Source organism: Hordeum vulgare, chromosome 6H, assembly GCF_904849725.1.
Source record: "Hordeum vulgare subsp. vulgare chromosome 6H, MorexV3_pseudomolecules_assembly, whole genome shotgun sequence".
NCBI classification, from domain to species: Eukaryota; Viridiplantae; Streptophyta; class Magnoliopsida; order Poales; family Poaceae; genus Hordeum; species Hordeum vulgare.
The window spans coordinates 360,228,552-360,247,587 of record NC_058523.1 but is presented as its reverse complement, the minus strand read 5'-3'; the positions used below and the strand labels follow the sequence as shown (position 1 = coordinate 360,247,587).

General features: G+C 45.6%; 2 protein-coding genes across 3 annotated transcripts; one reads left to right on the top strand and one right to left on the bottom strand.

The window, feature by feature from the left end:
* Positions 1-390: 390 nt before the first annotated feature.
* LOC123404054 (cell surface glycoprotein 1-like) lies at positions 391-2,752 on the top strand. Its single transcript, XM_045097972.1, has 2 exons — positions 391-803; positions 2,279-2,752. The coding sequence occupies exons 1-2, from the start codon at positions 594-596 to the stop codon at positions 2,492-2,494; spliced, it is 426 nt and encodes a 141-aa protein (XP_044953907.1). The 5' UTR covers positions 391-593; the 3' UTR covers positions 2,495-2,752.
* Positions 2,753-5,007: 2,255 nt separating this feature from the next.
* On the bottom strand, positions 5,008-11,015 carry LOC123402327 (UDP-N-acetylglucosamine transporter UGNT1-like). 2 transcript variants are annotated; one of them, XM_045096229.1, is made up of 10 exons: positions 10,610-11,015; positions 8,346-8,422; positions 7,560-7,718; positions 7,314-7,447; positions 6,792-6,922; positions 6,663-6,707; positions 6,482-6,579; positions 5,522-5,629; positions 5,381-5,437; positions 5,008-5,302 (listed from the first exon to the last, which is right to left on the bottom strand). In XM_045096229.1, exons 1-10 carry the CDS (start codon positions 10,746-10,748, stop codon positions 5,228-5,230), a joined length of 1,023 nt encoding a protein of 340 aa, XP_044952164.1. In that variant the 5' UTR covers positions 10,749-11,015; the 3' UTR covers positions 5,008-5,227. The 2 variants fall into 2 exon arrangements, with proteins under 2 accessions (XP_044952164.1, XP_044952165.1); XM_045096230.1 differs by having other exon boundaries at positions 7,314-7,443; positions 7,560-7,608.
* Between the last annotated feature and the right edge of the window lie 8,021 nt (positions 11,016-19,036).

The window sequence follows — 19,036 nt, the reverse complement described above, 5'->3', positions numbered from 1 at the left end:
CTCACATTAGTTCTAACACCATCCTTGTTCCATTGTTGTGCTTTGCACTAGCGGAGGACGTATGAAGTCGTGTCTTTCAGGGGCCTTTCGGGATTTGATCGGTTATCTTTGAAGCTCCAACATGTTCTTATCATGTTTTTCCTGAGACGACGATTTGCTTCGTAGATCGTAGCCGCTAGCATCTTCTCGCTTACATACAATGGAACAAAAAATTCATATGTGTCTTTTTAATTTAATATTGGAAAAGAAATAATATATATTACTCCAAAATATACTTCCTCGGTCTCATGATATAAGATCACTTTTTATATTAATACGATGTCAACAACGTTTTTATATTACTGAACGGAGGGAGTCAGCTCAGCTCAGCTCAGCTCAGCTGCACACGGGACGGGACCGACTCTTATCACTCGAAGAGGCAGTCTCAGTCTCTCAGAGAGCCGACGGTAGCAGGGTGGTAGGAGCCGCAACTCGACCAAACCACACGAAGGGGAAACCCAAATTCCATCCCGACTTCTCCACTTCTCCGGCCTCCACCCAGGAGAGCCCTAAGCCGGAAGCGCCTTACCCTTAAGCTATCTTGACCTCTCCCCATGGCGTCCGCGTGGTGCCTCTTAGCGCCGGCCGCCGCGCCGGTGGCGGCGCCGGGCGCTCTCGGCGTCTCCGCCTCGGAATCCAGAGGCGTCTTCGCCGCGCGGGCGGCGGTCCCGGCGAGGACGCGGCGCAGGTGGGACTCGCTCGTGGTGTGCGTGGCCCCTGACGAGGAGAAGATTACGCGGCGCTCGCCCCTCGATTTCCCCATCGTAATTCTTCTCCGCCCGTTCCCCCTCGTAGTCATTTAGCTACTCCTCTCATGTTGAACCGAAATCTTCCGGTTCAGAATTTTTCGGTCATTTTAGCTTACTACACCCGGATTTACATGGGTTTAGGTATTCAGAGTGGATGAAATCAGTAGGAATGTTAGCTTAGAGTGCACCTGAGTTCTTGTGATTGGACAGGGCAACTTCAGATGCACGTTTGCTTGTGCTTGTGGATACTACAAAGGCTCCTAGTAGATAGCCAGCGACATCCTAGTCTCATCGTTCTTGCATATTTTAGAAGTGTTAGCTTGGTTGTTTTAGAAGTGTTAGCTTGGTTGTTTTTAGAAGTGTTAGCTTGGAGTTCTATATAAAGATCTTCATGTGAGGAAATATATACTCCCTCTGTAAAGAAATATAAGAACGTTTGGATCACTACTTGCATTTTAGGAGTGGGCCTGAGTTGCATGAGTTCAAACAATGATGTGAGGTTAGGACTTTGTAGATTGTTTTGTAGATGGTGCTCTTGCACTGAAACAGTATGCATAGCGTGTACGATAAGACACTTTGAAGGTTTCCACCTAGGTTAGAGTTGTGCAAGCGGAGGTTCAAATGCCAAAATCATCCCAAAATAGATATGCGTGCCATGAAATGGTCGAACTGAATGCTTGTCTTGAGTCGTGTTTGTTTTAAGACAATCGTACGGTAGTTATTTAGGGATCAGGCGGTCTATTAGACCGCTTTCTGCAGGAACTTTCCATTTTCCAGCTGGTGTCTTGTTGTCATGATGCTAGCAATCTAATTTCTTACAAACGAATTTTGAAATATATGGCCTACTGATCTAGGACATGTTCTATATTTGCTTGTTTCAAGCACACATAAATTTTGTGTGATACTAGGGTACTGTACATGCCCTAATCATTTAGGGTAAAAATAGTGGAATAACATGTTCATGATAAATTGATAGGGACACTAATGAGTTGTCCCAAGGTGAAATTCAAATTAGGTTCATGTTACCTTTCTGTTTTTGCTTGCAATTGTGTTCCATTCCTTGGTTGTAAGTTGTGAGTGTGACTCCTGCATGTTTTGAGACAAACCTTAATTTTATTGTTCAACGGACTTGCTGAGCTATGTTGTGACACTTATTATGGTTATAGGCTTATATCATGCCATTTATTTATTATGTTCCGGATTATTTCCTGTTATATCAAGATTGATAATTGTCAATTTTCATGTGTGATTTGTCTAGCTGTAGCAAGACTTCTCTAGGACAATCTCAAAATACTAGTCCCTCCGATCTATATTACTTGTCATTCAAACGAATGTATCTAGCACTGAAATACGTCTAGATACATCTGTTTGAGCAACGAATAATATGGATCGGAAGGAGTAGTTAATTGTTTGAAGAAGATGTTCCATCAGACATTCTTCCTCTGTGTTAGCAGTGAAGCTGATGCTCCCCATCTATTACTCATTTGTAGGAATGGGAGAAACCTAAGCCTGGGAGGAGACCTGACATCTTCCCAAAGTTCAGCCCTATGAAAACACCATTGCCCCATCCATTACCAGCTGATGATCCTCTGGATGATGATGAGGAAGAAGAAGAGGAAGAAGCACAACCTCAAGAAGAACCACAGGAGGATGATCCTGACAAGGAGGATCCTGAGGAAGATGACCCAGACAAGCCAACTGAGTAATTTTGGATGAGGTGGCCTGTGGTAGATAGAAATATCCTTCCAGAGAATATGTGGAGTTTGAGCTATTCAGAAATGTTAGTTGTGTCGGCTTATATAGGCTCTAGACATAAGTTTGTTCAGCAAGGACCTTTGAGCTTTTAAGAAGCTATACAAATTTTGTTCCACTAGTTTCAGTATGAATTTATATGTATTCTTCTGAAAGGTATTTGCCTATACGATACAAAAAGCTGTTGCATGTTCAGTAGTTATGTTCGTTGATATGATGCTCCAGCATGCTGAAAGTGCATTATAAGCAACTAGCAAAAGGGTCCGTGCGTTGCAACGGTAGTAGTAAAAAATACTACGTGCTTTTAATCTTTTTATAATAATTTTGATTTATTAAAATAATAAGCTAACTAACTAATGTAGTCAGTCCTATCCTATTTTGTTAAGAAATCGACCCGTCCATTGTTAATTATACCATGATGAGAAATTGAGTGGAACAAGTAAAGCAAAACAAAGAGGCTACGTGAATTGATCAATGGATTGTTATCTTATTTCACTCATGGGATAGAGAATGTGGGATCAGATGACAAACTGAATGGGGTGTTCCATTCTCTGTCTCTACAACAATGCAATCTTACATTCAATACATTCATTCATCAGCAAACAAATCCCCACAAAACAAAATTTCTTACCGGTGCTTGGCACACGGTTGGATGCATGGGGAGGGGATCTCATCAGATCATGAGTTCCTGTCGGAGAAGGGGATACGATGAGGGGAGCAAGGGTTAGGCGCCTCTATCTGGCCATAAGGAATCGCCGTTGCCGCGCCATAACCTCGGAGTTCCCCGTGTGAGCCATGGAGGCCCACCTCCACCTGCAAGTACTTCGCTCCACCGCGCCTTATCCGCGCGCCGCCGTCGTTCTGCATCGAGCAGACACATCATCCCCAGTCACTGCAGCTGTCGCGTTGATTTGATCCAGAAGCTGTGCTCGAGCGCCGAAACGGGGGCAGCAAGCGGGCAGAGGTATGGCCGCGGAGGCGGGTGGGTTGAGATCGACAGCACTCAGTGGTGGTTGAGGTCGGTCGCGGCGGTGAGTGGTGTGGCAGCGGCCTGGGCACAGGCCAGGGTGGACCAGGGTCGACGCGATGCGCTCAAGCGCCGCAACGGGGGCAGTGAGCGGGGAGAGGTACGGCCGCGGAGGCGGGTAGATTGAGATCGGCAGCGGTGACGGTTGAGGTCGGCCGCGGCGACGAGTGGTGTGGCGGCGGCCTGGGCACAGGCCAGGGTGGCCCAGGGTCAACGGAAGGAGGCGATGCGTACGGGTATAATTTTTGCAGCAAATCGTTTTTTCCTTTTGCGTTGCAGATAAATGATGAAGCGCGGGTTGAATAACAAAAATTACAGGGGCTTTTTTATAAAATTACCGTGGTGGGTTTCCGACGGAAGCAATAGCCACTTTATTATTAGGTATAGATATAGATTTTGGTAGTTGTAATATAGGCAACTTGGCACCAGTTGAGTAACACGTTGTTTAAATTCGTGCATTTTGATATACTCATTGCATATCAAATTATTTGAAGTTCTAGCTTTGTCCTAGGTCAAACATACTTAGGGCCAGTTCTTTTGATAGTTTTTTTAGGCTTCTAGAATAAGCTACCCCTACCCAGCTTATTCTAAAAGTCCAACTAAAAATATATTTTTAGAAGCCTACTAGTCAAGTCTTAATTAGTAGACTTCTAAAAGAATAATTTTGATTAGGCTTCTAGAATAAGCTGGGTAAGGGGCAGCTTATTTGAGCTTATTCTAAAAAAGTCAGTATCTCTCTGTCTTTTTAAATCTTTTTAAATCGTGAATTGGAATATTGGATGACGTGTGTTTCATCAAGTACAAACATATTTCATTTTTTATTCTCTATATTATATGACCAAATCTATATAACACATATGCTTATATATGTACAACAACGATATTTTTGAAGGCTTGGTACAGCTTAAGAATGTTTGATTTAGGACAAAACTAGAATGTCAATACTCCCTCTATACCTAAATAATTGTAGTTGAGGAGAACTAGACTAATTTTCTCCAAATACAATTATTTGGATAGAGAGGAGTAATTTGAAACCAAGGCCCTGTTTGGATTGAGTGGAAAATTAGCGTGCTCCCCGGTATAAGTTTGAACTAAATACTGGCCAGCACACAAAAAGTACACCCAATCCAAATCAACTGGGCCTAAGAGGGAAATATTTTCCACAAACACGGTGACAATAGCCTCTTGCTAGTTGTGATATATACCCCTCAAAAAAAAGTTCTGATATATTGGAAATTTTCTGTTGCTTTTTGGAGCTCGGTCACTCTAGCGAGACAATTTTTTGAGAAAAACAAAAATAATAAAGTCTTCAACACAGCTATTACTTGATTGTTGTGCCTTTGGGCCCAATATTTTGGATGGATGGGGCGGTTTAAATCTTGTTGTAATCTATTTCAGACAAATACGGCAATGCGAACAGACAAAAGGATGGTAAAGAGATGCTGAAATCTTGTTGTATTCTATATTTCCTTGGCCAAACAATGGCAGTTCATTCATGTTCTACCCAGGAGAATTGGAGTTTATAAATGTACACCCAGGAAAACCTACAAAATTTTCTCTCCCATATGCAGGAGCAAACAGCATAATGAACGCTACTTTGGTTAAGCCCATACTGCCCATATCAATATCTACTCCCCTTTAGTCCCTTAAACATCAATATCTATTTTCCTTTGATCTTGCAGTAAGCATACATGCCTGAGCCAACAAAGCCAAGCCCTTGGCCGATGACATTAAGCTGCCATGAAAAAAATTAAGTCAGTATTCAGGAAAGGAGATTGAAGAGCTAATAGGCGAGCAACAAGCTTAAACTCACCAGATCAAAAGGAAGCCCACCGAAGAGTACCCAGCCAAGTCCAACAGTGAAGAAATCCTGCAGAAATAGCATCGGCACTCAAGATGATATCAAAATGCCACACACGTTGAGTTGCGTGGAGGAATTGGATGGAGACCGTACCTTCAAATTCCCACACATTGACTGTGTGAGTGCAGAATTCAGGATAGTATTCCAAAAGATGGTGTAGTTCAATAGAAATGCTAGTATACATGAAAATAGCAGCACCACCTACAAATGGAATTATGTTAAAACGTTTGTTACCTATGGGCCCTAGCTATCCAAGAAAAAATAAATTAGGACGCTTAAAAAATTAACATATCGACAAAGACTTAGCCATGGACAGGGGTGCGTGGAAGTTAGCTATCCACGTTTCAGAGCCATGACTTGGCTTCGAGATCTTATGGGTTTCAACTCTAGCCTACCTCAACTTGTTTGGGACTGAAAGGCTTGGTTGTTGTTGTTGTTTGTTGCTTAAAAAAATAACATACAACATAAACACATAAAGCAATCTCAAGACCTTCATGGCAACTATATAATATAAATATGTTTTTACTGCTTTCAGAAGTAATTAGAAGCATCCACAAAACATTAACTGCAATGAAATAAGCATACTATAGAGATAAGTCAGGAGTAAGATTAATCAGCAACCCAGAAGATTTAAGAACCTATAACAATCAATCAGAAATCAAGAATAGTGGATTCTAGTAATATAGTACTCTGAAAATAGTAGTGTAAGTGTTTCACTGGCTCGAGTGAAACAATATGTGTGCGATCCAAACTATTTTCTAGGATTCCATCAGTAACTCAGTATTTTATTAGGTAAGATCATATAAATAGTGGGAACAAACAAAATAATGCCTCATGAGCTAGTGTGTCAGTCAAAACTCGACCCTTGATACCAACTGGTTATTTGCGGACAAATAGACAGTGATTCAAGCATCTCTAGTGAAGTCAGTAAACAAGCAACAAGATGGTGTTTTTGTTAGTAAAAAATTGTGATACGCATCCCCAAGTACTGTAGTCTTTAGATGCCGTAGATAATCAAATCAGCATTAATTTCAAAATTTAAGTCGCCTATACCTGAAATCCAGGGGAATAAAGGTAAGGAAATTCAATAGTTGTCTTGAGGTCGCCCTGAATATATGTCAAGAACAGTACTGCAGGTCCACAAACAAGTCCTGAAATCCAGATAAGCAGAATATATTTATGGCGTGTGAAGTACGAAATTGAATCTTAGTGGTACAGGTCTTTGAGATACTACCATTGCACCACATCAGGCCAAAGCTATTCAGCCCACTAGATTTTCCTAAAAGAACAAAACTAGTGTTGATTAGAAATTTATGCAAGTTGGATTGTCATATAATAAGTGGCAAAAAGGAAGGTGCATTACCAATACGATTTATAGTTGCAAGATAAACAGCTGTAGTTATATTGGCGACAAAGACAATGGCATACCCACGAGCATCAAATGATAGGTCTCGAGCCCCAGCAATAAATGCTCCAAATACAATCAAAGCCACACTGATAAACAGTTGGTTAGTAACAGAAAGAGGAATATGGCAGATTGAGAAAGGAACTATGGAAAAAATGCAGTATAACAAAACACAAGATCGCCAAGTTGACTAAATGAATATGAATTCGGGTAACTTATTCCAGGTGATAACGATATAAGAGCAACAAGCCCATTCGATCACTACAGATGAACTAAAGATATGACAGGCAGTCAAAGTAAAATAGAACTAATTAGTTCATATATATGTTTGACACTGGCTCGGACAGGAGTTTCTTGCACAAATAGAGGCTCATATTAGCTAGCTAGCATATGTACTTTCAATCTGAGTTTCTTGGCTATGAAAATAACAATGTTGAGACAGTACAAATGCAAAGTAAAGTAACAAGTCTGGACATTTACCTGCCGATTATAGGTGGGGTGTGTTTCTGCTTTGCCAAGAAATACTCCATTGTCATTGTAAATGCTACTGTTGTGCGCCTCAGAGTTGTATACATAGGAACATTTACTCCACGCACAGATTCCATTGAAGCTAGCTTTTAGCAAATCATAATCGAAGGTAAGCACCATTCAAAATTCAAAGTAAACAGCAAAAAATTCCATATTTGTAGCTCAGGACTGTAGTTGTGTGCGAGGGAATAAGCATACCATGTAGAGTAAATAAGACAGTGAAAGCGGTGAAGTGCGCAACAGTATTCTGAACGGCACAAAGAATAGTGAATCAGAGGGTACTGATGGTTCACTATTTGTGAAAGAAATGATCTTTAACCGTCTCAGAACATAAAGAAGGCACGTTGAGCACACCATCTGCACATGTTAATTAGGTGTCAGAAAGGAAAGACATGACCAAGCATATCATACAGTAACAAATTCAGCCAACAGAGCTGTACAGCTAAAGGAAGTAAGTACATACTCCCTCCGTTCCTAAATATAAGACCTTATAGAGATTGCACTATAGACTACATACGGATGTATATAGACATATTTTAAAGTGTAGATTCACTCATTTTGCTCCGTATGTAGTCTATAGTAAAATCTCTATAAGGTCTTATATTTAGGAACGGAGGGAGTATTACATAAGCCACAATACACCAACAAGGCAACAACTATACCACTGCAATATTACTGCAACTCATAGCAGGCTCGTTGTCTATGGCTCCTCCAATAAGAAAGTGAACATTCTTCAACTAGATGAATTAGAAGTAGAGTATGTAGGTTTTGGATATCTATCATTACTTTCCAAGACCACAAGCAGGTCAGAAATAGTCTAGTACAGTTTTTTTTACTGTTGATGAGACAGAACGTGGGCACAAATCGTTTATTTACTCCGTCGGGTGAATTACAGCTATTCAGCAAAATAAGCATACGGACTAATGAGAAGAGAGCATTTAACAAAACAGACTGTTCAGAGTATGTCCACACAGAATGAAGCACCTGAAGGAGTGTAATGACATTTGCACAAGGGAATTTATACGAAGATAGAGCCGCCTTGTTAAACATCACCAGCAAAACTGCACATTGTAAAAAATATTAGCAAGGGAATTCAAAATTTCCACAACATAAAGAGAAACAGAAATATCATCAGGAAAGTTCCTGTGCGGAAACCAGTTTGTAATGCTTCTCAGAAGATAAAAGATAAATATGAACAATTTAAAAAAATCAAGAAATTTTCACTCGCAATTATAATTTGGCAATGATTCTATTATCCACTTTAAATGGCAAAGGATTTTCAATGTTCCCATCAGAATTTGATCTCTCTTACTATGCCAACACAAGGTTAGCAGATGTATGCATGTTGTATTGAAGAATCATACTCGTCAAAGTCTCCGTTCAAACAGGGTAAAATTCTTCCTCGATACGGTAGAATTCCCGACCCCTGGTAGGTACTACCGAGATGATTCCTACTTGAAGCTCTGCTGAGCAGTTAGATAGAAGTCAACAGACCAGTCCCCATCCCAACCCCAAGCACCTCAGTAACAGAAGTGATGCCTAACAGACACAAACTGCAACTAGTGCTACATTACAAGACCATACCAACATTTCTATCTCCAAATTCATACAATGGATCTAGCCACCCCGTGATGACCAAAGCATGCAATTCATGCCACATAGAACTGCATCTAAAACCAAACAAGACAAAAGGAGTGGGTTGACGTATCAATGATGACCATGTAGGAGAGCGCGATGGAGGTGCCGCAGAATGTCATCATAGTGGACCCTTGAACAGAGCAGCAGCGCCACCGGCTCCTAAGAGAATCACATAGCCATGACAAGAAACAAGCAACATACTTTGGTCGGATCCACAAGAGCCAGCACAATTAGTTATATAAATTATACCACCAAGTTGATCATCTTGCAGTATGATTATATTTGACATATCCAGCGCTGTGATATTTACTACAAGCCAAATGCTTTTTTTTCTTTCAAGAATACGCCATGGAATGGATAATGCAGTTCTGGGAGGAATCGGTAGTTGGGCACTGGATCCCTTCGGACCTGGAGAGCGTGTGACACTGGGTCGGGGTTTGGTGAACCAACAGGTCGCTCCTTTAGTTGAAGTATCGGGCCCCTTTTTCGTTGCCTAGGTTACACCTTCGGAATACCCCAGACGGGGATTTCGCTCTATTCCCCCCAGTCTTCACTTTACGCCACGCCAACTCTCCGTCGTGAAATTAGACCAAGGGTCGAAGGCCCATAACCATATCAATTCCAAAGAAGTGGCAAACAAGCCAATTACACCATAAGCCATACAACACTATATCTATCAGAGATATTCCTCGCTAATGCCTACCCCTAACGGCGATGGAGTGCCCCTAGCCGCGAAACTCGACAAGCCAAACGATTGTCTTTACTGAATTGTGTTTCTGAGATAGATGGGCCTGTTCCAGTATATGTGGATTGCACTAGCCCTTTCCGTCAGTTCGGGTTTTTGGTTGCGTTGGCTAGTGCATGAAGCTTGACATGGTATCGGAGCTAAGGTCTTGAGTTCAAGTCCTGGCTTTCGCAATTTATTAAAAATTGCTGGTAGCCCCCCATATGTAGTGGTAATAGCCGGTTTTTACTAGGTCTATAAGTAGCTCTTACTGACGAATACCTACGGTGACACCCACTGAGCGGTATGTACTTTGCGTATAACCTGGGCAACTGAACTGGCAGTACTAAAATGGTTTCATGCTAGACACAAGTCAACCAACCAGCACTAACTCCAACTCCCAAGAGAGGCACAGAATCGCAGATCGAGTCACGCACCGGAGCAGGACATGCACGAGACCGATGCGATCATTGTGCAGCAGTGTTTGAGATAGTTGTCCTTGTGGCACTCAAATACAAATAGATAGTAGAGACAGCCAGTTTTTACTAATGCTAAACCATCTCCAAGTCTAAGTACTAGCTCTTACTTATGAATACCTATAACCTGTGGCAACTGAACTGGCAGTACTAAAATGGTTTCATGTTAGACACGAGTCAACCAGCCAGCACTAACTCCAACCCCCAAGTAGCTGAATAAGGGATGTGACGGGCAACTGAAGCAACGAGCTAGCGACGATTAGCAGCAAATCAAGCGCTACCCTTTACCTGAACCCACCCAACGAGCCACAAGCCCGCCGCCGTAAACGAAAACACACAGACAAGGCGTCAATTCTGCGCCACACCACAGTCGCGCAGAGAAAAGAGAAGACGCGGATCGAGGCGCGTACCGGAGCAGGACATGTAGGAGAGCGCGGCGACGGCGCCGCGGCGGGTCATGGCGGAGCCCTTGAACAGCGCGGCCTCGCCGTCGCCCTTCCCCGCATCGGCGGACACCGGCAGCAGCACCCCTCCTGCGCTCTTGGCCATCTCCCCTCCCGGATCTCCGCCCGCGAGCGACCACGCCGAGGAGGAGGAGGAGGAGCAGCGGGAGGAGGAAGGATATTTGTGGCGATGCGCGGAAGGGGAAAACGGCCGTTTGGGAGCGAGCAAGACTCGTCTCTGCTTTTGGCCCGATCGGACGGGGAGTTTTCGGCGACTCGGCCGCTCCTGTGGGCTGCGGCTGGCTGGGGAAGGGGAAACTTCTGCCCGACCGGCCGCGCCTGCGACTGCCTGTCAGCGGCGTTGGCCAGCGCGGCGGGCGCCCTTTTATAAGCCGGGAGCTTGCCTGCCTTGTGCCTTGTGGTGCGTCGTTGTTGGTCACGTCTGGGATGAGATCGAGCGCACCCGGCACAGCGCAGCTCCAACATGGGGGGGCAACATGGCTGGGTGGACGCTTATCTCAAGTGCTCACATGCCACCGGTCGATTAAACAAACAAATCTCCCGAGGAAGGGTGGAGGGGATCCACGAGCCGGATATGGTGGCGTTATGTGTCACGATTCGAGGGGCTCTGTGCGTTAAAAGATTTGTGTTGCTAAGATGGAATGGAATTTGCTCCTGCTACTAGTGCGCTGCGTAGGTCTGGTCCGAGGAAACGAATATCTGGTCTACAACCCAACCGAGGTACAGTACTTACTATGTTTGGTGTCACTTAATTCCTGAGGATATGATTCTGATTGTGGTGTGTATTTGCTTCTTTCCTTGTTCACGAATTCATGGAAAATATTAAAGGGCAAGCTGTATGCTGTGATGCCGTGTTGCCATACTGTCATTTTTTAAGCATTTATGTGCTGCCTTTTTTTCTTGCGGAAACATTAAGTTTTACCTCGATAAGTCCGATATACATCCTCAAGCGAACATAAACACTTCTACTACCTTAAAGCATTTTTCAAAATAAGCAGTTTTTAATGGTTGCTGTATTTTCTTTTACGTAAAAAGAAACTTGTTTTCTTAGGAGAATTGATGTTCTTTGTTCAAGAGTTTTTGGTACATCCGAGAAAACAGGTATAACCCGGAGGAATGTGCAACCATGCCTTACAAAGTTTATTAAGATAACCTTCCCTAACTAATATGGGTGTTGCTCTCTTGCAAAACGTCTAACCCAATTGAGTTAATGCTCACTCATGGTATGTTAGCAAATTCTTGATCTTTCTATGATAGGTTCATACGTGGACCGGTCCAGCTCTTGTGACATCAGGGTTGTACTCACATCTTGATTGTGTGTCTCATGCAAGAGCTGTTGAGCTACCACCTCAATGATGAGTTATACTACTCGCGGCAAGCAAGCAACTCGGCTAGCTCGGTTTCCGTAATAGATGGGGGAAATGACATGTTCTAGCCAAGAACTTGCCATAATGATCGCGCACGGCCGCTCCACCACCACTATAGCAATCTAGGTTTACGGCAGCTCATCCGCATTTTTCTTGAGTCAGCCCACCTTTGGAAGGCGCCATCTTCCGATTGGTTTAGCAGTCGAAGACGGTGGGGAGTTGGCATGAGCCTCCAGTCATTCCTCCAGTTGCCTCTACACCCGGTGAGTCAATCGGCGAGCCCCTTTTTCTCGTCCACAAATAGCACAAAACACCTCATGTTTGATGCGATGACGGTGCAATTCCGCCCCATAGCCAAGCTAATATGCGCTATGCGCCAAACACGTATATTTTCTTTGTTTGGGACATCAAGGGCCCACAACTCTAGCCGCCCTCGATGTGAAGCCACGAAAGATGAGATCTCCTATATCCCGCCTTGTGACTGTTCAGCTCCATTTTCAAATGATAGGCCCACCTAACGATTTTAGAGCTCATGACTTAGCCACGTCCATGTACTTTTGTCAGCCGATTCCATCGGCCCTTGCATCGCTCCACCATCGGAGCTGGGGTGCCCTAGCTCTGTTGTTGGACCGGTGGTTGGGCAGTAGTGGACCGCTACTTCCACCATAACTGGTACTACCAGGGCACTAAGCGTTCGTACCAACATGTGCTCTGCAACTTGGTTTCCCACAAATAACGTATGTGCCGATCATTGGACTGGTTGTACCGCTCATGTGTTTTCCTACAACATAACATGCAGATTTGCAGGGGGCTATAAAGGGGGTCTTCTTCCCCATTGCCCCTATGGTTCTTGAGCAAGCCCCCCCCCCCACACACACACACCATTATTGACCTCTTGGAGCTTGCTTTCTATCTACCCCCCCCCCCATTCTTGCGTCTATTTGAGGAAAAAGAGAGAGGAGATATAGATGTACATTCCCGCCAATCCATATCTCCAATAAGTGAGGGGAACCCCTTGGATCTAAATCTTGGAGTTCTCTATGTTCTCCTTGTTCTTTCTCTCGTATTTCTCAATTACTTTTGTTGTTATTGTGGGATTTTGGAGTGAGGGACTTGACCACTTCGTGTGTTCTTGTCATTGCATTTGTTGCATCGGTTTGAGCTCTCCTCGGTGATATGTGGAAGTGAAAAGTTGAGAAGTTTATTACTCCTGGGTGTTTGGGCGCCCTAGAGCTTGTGCCTCTTGGGTGCTTGGGAGCCATAGATGGTTGGTGGTGTCTCGAAGCTTAATCATTACGGTGTAAAGCTCCGGGCAAGCATCGGGGTCTTCAATTAAGTTGTGGAGATTGCCCCGAGCAATTTGTACGGGTTTAAGTGACTGTCCCAAGGGTTGGTAATTGTACGGGTTCGGTGACCGCCCCCAAGGGCCGCCATTTACGGGTTTGGTGATCGTCCTCAAGGGTCCCTTAGTGGAATAATGGCATCTTGCGTTGTGCGAGGGCGTGAGGAGATTACGGTGGACCTAGTGGCTTCTTAGGAAGCATCGTTCCTCCACACCGCTTCAAATAGAGATTAGCATCCGCAAGGGTGTGAACTTCGGGATACATTGTCGTCTCCACGTGCCTCGGTCATCTCTTATGCGAGCCCTTTACTTATGCACTTTACTTTGTGATAGCCATATCGTTTCATGTTATATATCTTGCTATCCCTTAGTTGTTTATCTTGCTTAGCATAAGTTGTTTGTGCACATAGGTGAGCTTAGTTGTTTTAGGTTTTGTGCTTGACAAATTAAACACTAGTTTTATTCTACATTTGTTAAATTATAAACCGTAATTATTTTAAAGCGCATATTCACTCCCCTCTAGGAGACATACACGTCCTCTCACCTCCTCCGGATGAACTATAGAGGCTAAGGTTCTCTCTTATATATGAGTTTTTGGTGCATGTGTGCATCTGATCCACAATCCGGTTTCACGTGGTGGAAATAGTTGATCAGGCGGTGGTGGCGACACTCCATACGACCACCCTACGAGCGGGCTCGATCGTATGGAACACCATCTTTTTTCTCGAGCCTCTACGGCATTTTCTGCTTTGGCCTCCTTGCTTGATTCTTTTATGGTACATGATTATCATTTTAAATACATGATTTCACTCCCCTTTCTAGAGATCTTCTTCATATTATTCCAATTGGTCCAAAAAGCATTACCTGAGGGATTATCAACAAAAAGAGGTGCGCGAATGCGCTAAAACTCCATAATGCCTACCATGTAGACATAAAAACTTAGTAAAATTATCACAAAAATTGGACTCATCAACTACCGTAAGCTTAGATCTTGCTCGTCCCCGAGCAAGTACCGTAGCTTGTAAAGAACAAGGTCAACTTGATATTTATGAGATACAAGTGTGGAAGGAATATGAGTGCATTTCTAATTATTGAAACACATAGGGATAGAGTTTATGCCAAATGATAGCTCATCTTCACTATAATAATGATCATGCAGGCCTTCACATATTGTCACTCTATTTTGTTATGGACAGATAACAACTCCATATCCTACATCATTATTTCAACCAAGCAAGTAGATGAAGATTCTTTTTTCGCTTTTTTCGGATATTCAATATTCTATTTAAGAGTTTTTGGTCTCCTGTCATTGGGACATGTTTAAAATATTCACTTGAATTCATTTGATCTGCTAGTTAAACATGAATCTCGGGAGAGCTCTTTTATAAAAGCACCTTTAAACATTTATCTCGGGGGACGATATGTGGGCCAACGGCGGAGGACAAACGACATGGCGACCAGGTGTAGCGATGGAGGTTGTGTAGGTCTGAGAAGGGCTTGGCGGGCGGTTGGGTGGTAGAATTTCGGTGTTAGCAAGGGAGAAAGGGATGGAGAGAAAGAGGAAAGGATGAAGACACGGGCTCGGGCAAGGTTTTGATTGGGTTTTTGGGTGAGATGGGTGACGGGGATACTACCCCTGGGTATACCAAAATCCTGACCCCTGCCCATCGAGGTTCGGCAAGTGGAGAAGCATAGAGAGACAGACCCCCTTTAGTTTCATACATACCACCACACAACCAAGGCAGGGAGAGAGGCAGCCAGTGCTCCATCTCCCTCCTCCCAAACAGCTCTAGGAGCACCATTTGTACTGTGATTCCCATATAGTCACACAAGCAGGACTAGGGGTTTTACCTCATCGGATGGCCCTGGACCAGGGTAAACCGGCGGCATGTGTGTTGCGCCTAAACCCGTTCCCAAACGTCGTCGGCGCCCATCGGCTCTAAACCATGAGTTAAGCCACCCCATGGCATCTGTCCCGGAAAATACCCCAACAGTTGGCGCCCACCGTCGGGCCGACAGTGACACCGACCGAAGTAACGTTCCGAGCGGGACCCTTCACCCCTTCTGGCGAGCGCGTGGCACACGACTTGGTCGCGCGCTACGACGCGCTCGACTACGTCAACGACAACACTCGCCGTCTCGAGGACGCAGACTTCCCCGTTTACGGCTCCATCATCTCCTTCGGCTCGCATCACGTCTATGTTGCGGTCATCGTCGACAGCTACCCCACCGAGGTGCTCAGCTGCGACGAGCTACCGCCGGTCGAAGACAGCGACTTCTCCGGCAGCATCGACAACATGTGCGGTCATGTGGAGGTTCTCACCATCACCTCGCATGGCGATGCGTCCGGATATTGGACCCCAATCCGTGCGGCCATGGACACGCTCCGCACCCCCATCCTATCGGTGGTCGACCCCACGGTCGCCACCCAAGAGCTCAACGCGAGCCGCTTGCAGCTGCTCCGCGAGGCAGAAGCGTTGGATACGACCAAGCACGAGTTTGAGGCCACTCGGCGCGAGTTCAACACAGCCCACGGCCTCACGCCGGATGCCCCCGGGCCTAGCTAGATATCATACGTGAGACGTTGCTGCGGCGCCGTTGACCAGGAGCTGGCAGGCAGCTACCCCATTTACAATACCCCTGTCCAGAATATGCGAGCTGCGCAGGCTGCCATCGCCGAGCTGGAAGGACTCGAGGGTCCGACCCTCGAAGCATAGAGGAGCGCATCCGCCTCCTCATAGAGGCCGCTAATGCGCAGTAAGTGGAGTTGTCCCGGGGCCCAACCGGCTCCCGCTCGAGGACCAACGACGACGCCGGCCAGCGCACGGCCGGCTGGCGGGAGACGAACCAAGCATCTTTGCTTGGCAACACCAACCACCGCCACGGCAGTCGGCAGGAGGGTAGCAAAGCCGGCGAGATCGTAGCCCGTCGGTCGTCAACATCCGTCTACGGGTGCCCGCTGGTCAGGGCGACCGCCAGTTGGCATGAAGCGGCCGAGGCGAGGAGCGCGACCGGTCAACCGCACCACGCGCGTCGGCGAGTGAGCGCATCGGCATACGACAACTTGACGACCAGGATGCGCGCTTCCGCCTGGAGTGTCTCGCCAAGTCTCGCGCCGCCGAGGAGGAAGGTACGTCCGACCCGTCGTGCTTCAGGCCGCACATCCTCAAGGAGCCTTTCCCCAAGGGTTTTACCTTGGCCCGTGAAACCCCCAAGTAAAATGGCTCAACCAAGTCCGAGGATTGGTTGACTTTCTACACCACCGCCGTTAGCATCACCGGCGGCAACAAGCACGTAGCGTATGCTATGCGCCCCTCATGCTGCTCTGCTCAGCCCGGACCTGGCTTAACAATCGGTCGGTCGACCGGCAGCGTGAACAGCTGGCTGGACTTCTAGGAGGCGTTTGTGCGCAACTTCACCGACACGTACAAAAGCCCTCGCCGGCCCCAGTAGCTCGCCCTGTTGTTAGAGCATATATCTCCATATGTAGTTTTGGTAATTTATGACAATTCCTATGGACTAATGGTTGCCTTGAGTTATATTTATAGGATTTTTCCATAGGCACTTCTTGAAGTCCATCTGTTGGGTTCAAGGAGTTTATATGATGACCAAGGTGGTATTCAAGGTATTATCCAAAGAATGGTCATAGAGACACAAGGTTGATCAAGACCGTTAGACAAAGAGTAAATCAAGATGATCAACACACAAAGCGTACAAGATGTACCGAGAGGGATCAAGTGATCCCATGGTATGGTAAGCATTGTCCAGTACGTATTTGTGTACTAACCCATGGTCTTCTTGAGAGTTCTATGTGGGGTTAGGTGTGTTTCCATGGGCTTGCGTCAAGAGGAATATCTCATACAACCCATGGAGGATGACGTCAAGTGATGGAGGATGGTGGCAATGGACTTGTGAAGATATGCTGAAGAGCGGCTCACCCATAGTGTGTATGGGGGAGCAATCAACTAGTCTTCATCAAGCCAACACAAGCAAGAGGAATACCTCATACAACCCATGGAGGATGAAGTCAAGTGATGGAGGATGGTGGCAATGGACTTGTGAAGATATGGTGAAGAGCGGCTCACCCATAGTGTGTATGGGGGAGCAATCAACTAGTCTTCATCAAGCCGACGCAAGCAAGAAAGGTGGTCCATCTTGAGGAAGCCAAGATCATCGTCATCTGGCTCAAGAGGACGAGGTGCAAGGTATAGGTTTGCCCTTGATAGGTTTTCTCTTTTAGGAAAGATTGTCGTACTGTCAAGGGGGGCTCTCAAGTGAGTAGCTTGATCGTATCATTCGTTGAGAGCTCAAACCATTTGCATCCTTGCTTCATACTTATTGGTTCTTGTTTGGTGTTTCTCTTTGTGAGTTTTAGAGCTTATGTTCATCTTCATGACAAGCTCGAGCTCATCGAAAACGGAGTCCATATGCATCTTCTATGATGTTTTCGATGTTGGGAGTTTTTACCGGTCTTATTCCAAGAAGGGTTCTCACCATTTTCTGATGGGACTTTTCTCACTTGCTTCTTATTGATATTTCTATCAATATTGTGTTAGCCCATGTCGTTAGCTTTCCAACAAACTTGGTTTCGTTGAATTCGGAGTTCGTATGCGAAAGTTACAGCTGTTTCACTATCCAGCGGTAGTACTGCCCACGGAGAGGTAGTACCGCCCTCGGAGCGGTAGTAATGTTTTACTACCGCTCGAGGAGCGGTAGTACCGCTCCGTCGGACTGTTTTTTGCATACTTTTTGGCCTCAGCATGGTTGGTGAACCTACCGAGCGGTAGTACCGCTCCATGAGCGGTAGTACCGCTCTGTGCGGGCTGTGAGGCCTAACGGTTGGATTTTCCTCCACCTATAAAAGGGGGTCTTCTTCCCCATTGAACATTATCTCTTTAGCTCGTGTTCTTCCCCCATTGTTGACCTTCTTCGAGCTTGCTAACTCTCAATCCCTCCAATGATTCTTGCTAGTTCTTGAGGGAAAAGAGAGAGGAGATCTAGATCCACATTTCCACCAATCACTTTCTCCTCTAAGTGAGGGGAACCCCTTGGGTCTAGTTCTTGGAGTTCTTCGTGTTCTTCTTCGTTCTTCCTCTCATTTTCCTCCCTAGCATTTGTTGCTTTGGTGGGATTTGGGAGAGAAGGACTTGGGCACTTCGTGTGCCCTTGCCATTGCATTAGTTGCATCGTTTGAGTTCTCCACGGTGATACGTGGAAGTGTAGTTTGAGAAGCTTATTACCTTTGGTACTTAGTACCCTCGATATTGTTCTTCGTGGATGCTTTGGCGTCCTAGAAGCTTGGTGGTGTCTCGGAGCTCAATCATTGTGGTGTAAAGCTCCGGGCAAGCGTCGGGGTCTCCAATTAGGTTGTGGAGATTGCCCCGAGCAATTTGTACGGGTATCGATGACCGCCCCCAAGGTTTGCCATTTGTACGGATTCGGTGACCGCCCTCAAGGGTCCCTTAGTGGAATCACGACATCTTGCATTGTGCGAGAGTGTGAGGATATTACGGTGGCCTTAGTGGCATCTTGGGGAGCATTGTGCCTCCACACCGCTCCAACGGAGATTAGCATCCGCAAGGGTGTGAACTTCGGGATACATCATCGTCTCCGCGTGCCTTGGTTATCTCTTACCCGAACCCTTTACTTATGCACTTTACTTTG

What these genes read in the sequence shown, in the direction of transcription:
- LOC123402327 (XM_045096229.1), bottom strand. Translation starts at nt 10,748, where the DNA reads ATGGCCAAGAGCGCAGGAGGGGTGCTGCTGCCGGTGTCCGCCGATGCG. An exon ending in CTCCTACATGTCCTGCTCCG is followed by an intron (nt 8,423 to 10,609) that starts GTACGCGCCTCG and finishes TACAATGTGCAG; the next exon opens with TTTTGCTGGTGATGTTTAAC. An exon ending in ACCCCACCTATAATCGGCAG is followed by an intron (nt 6,923 to 7,313) that starts GTAAATGTCCAG and finishes ACTGTTTATCAG; the next exon opens with TGTGGCTTTGATTGTATTTG.
- LOC123404054 (XM_045097972.1), top strand. Translation starts at nt 594, where the DNA reads ATGGCGTCCGCGTGGTGCCTCTTAGCGCCGGCCGCCGCGCCGGTGGCG. An exon ending in CGCCCCTCGATTTCCCCATC is followed by an intron (nt 804 to 2,278) that starts GTAATTCTTCTC and finishes ACTCATTTGTAG; the next exon opens with GAATGGGAGAAACCTAAGCC.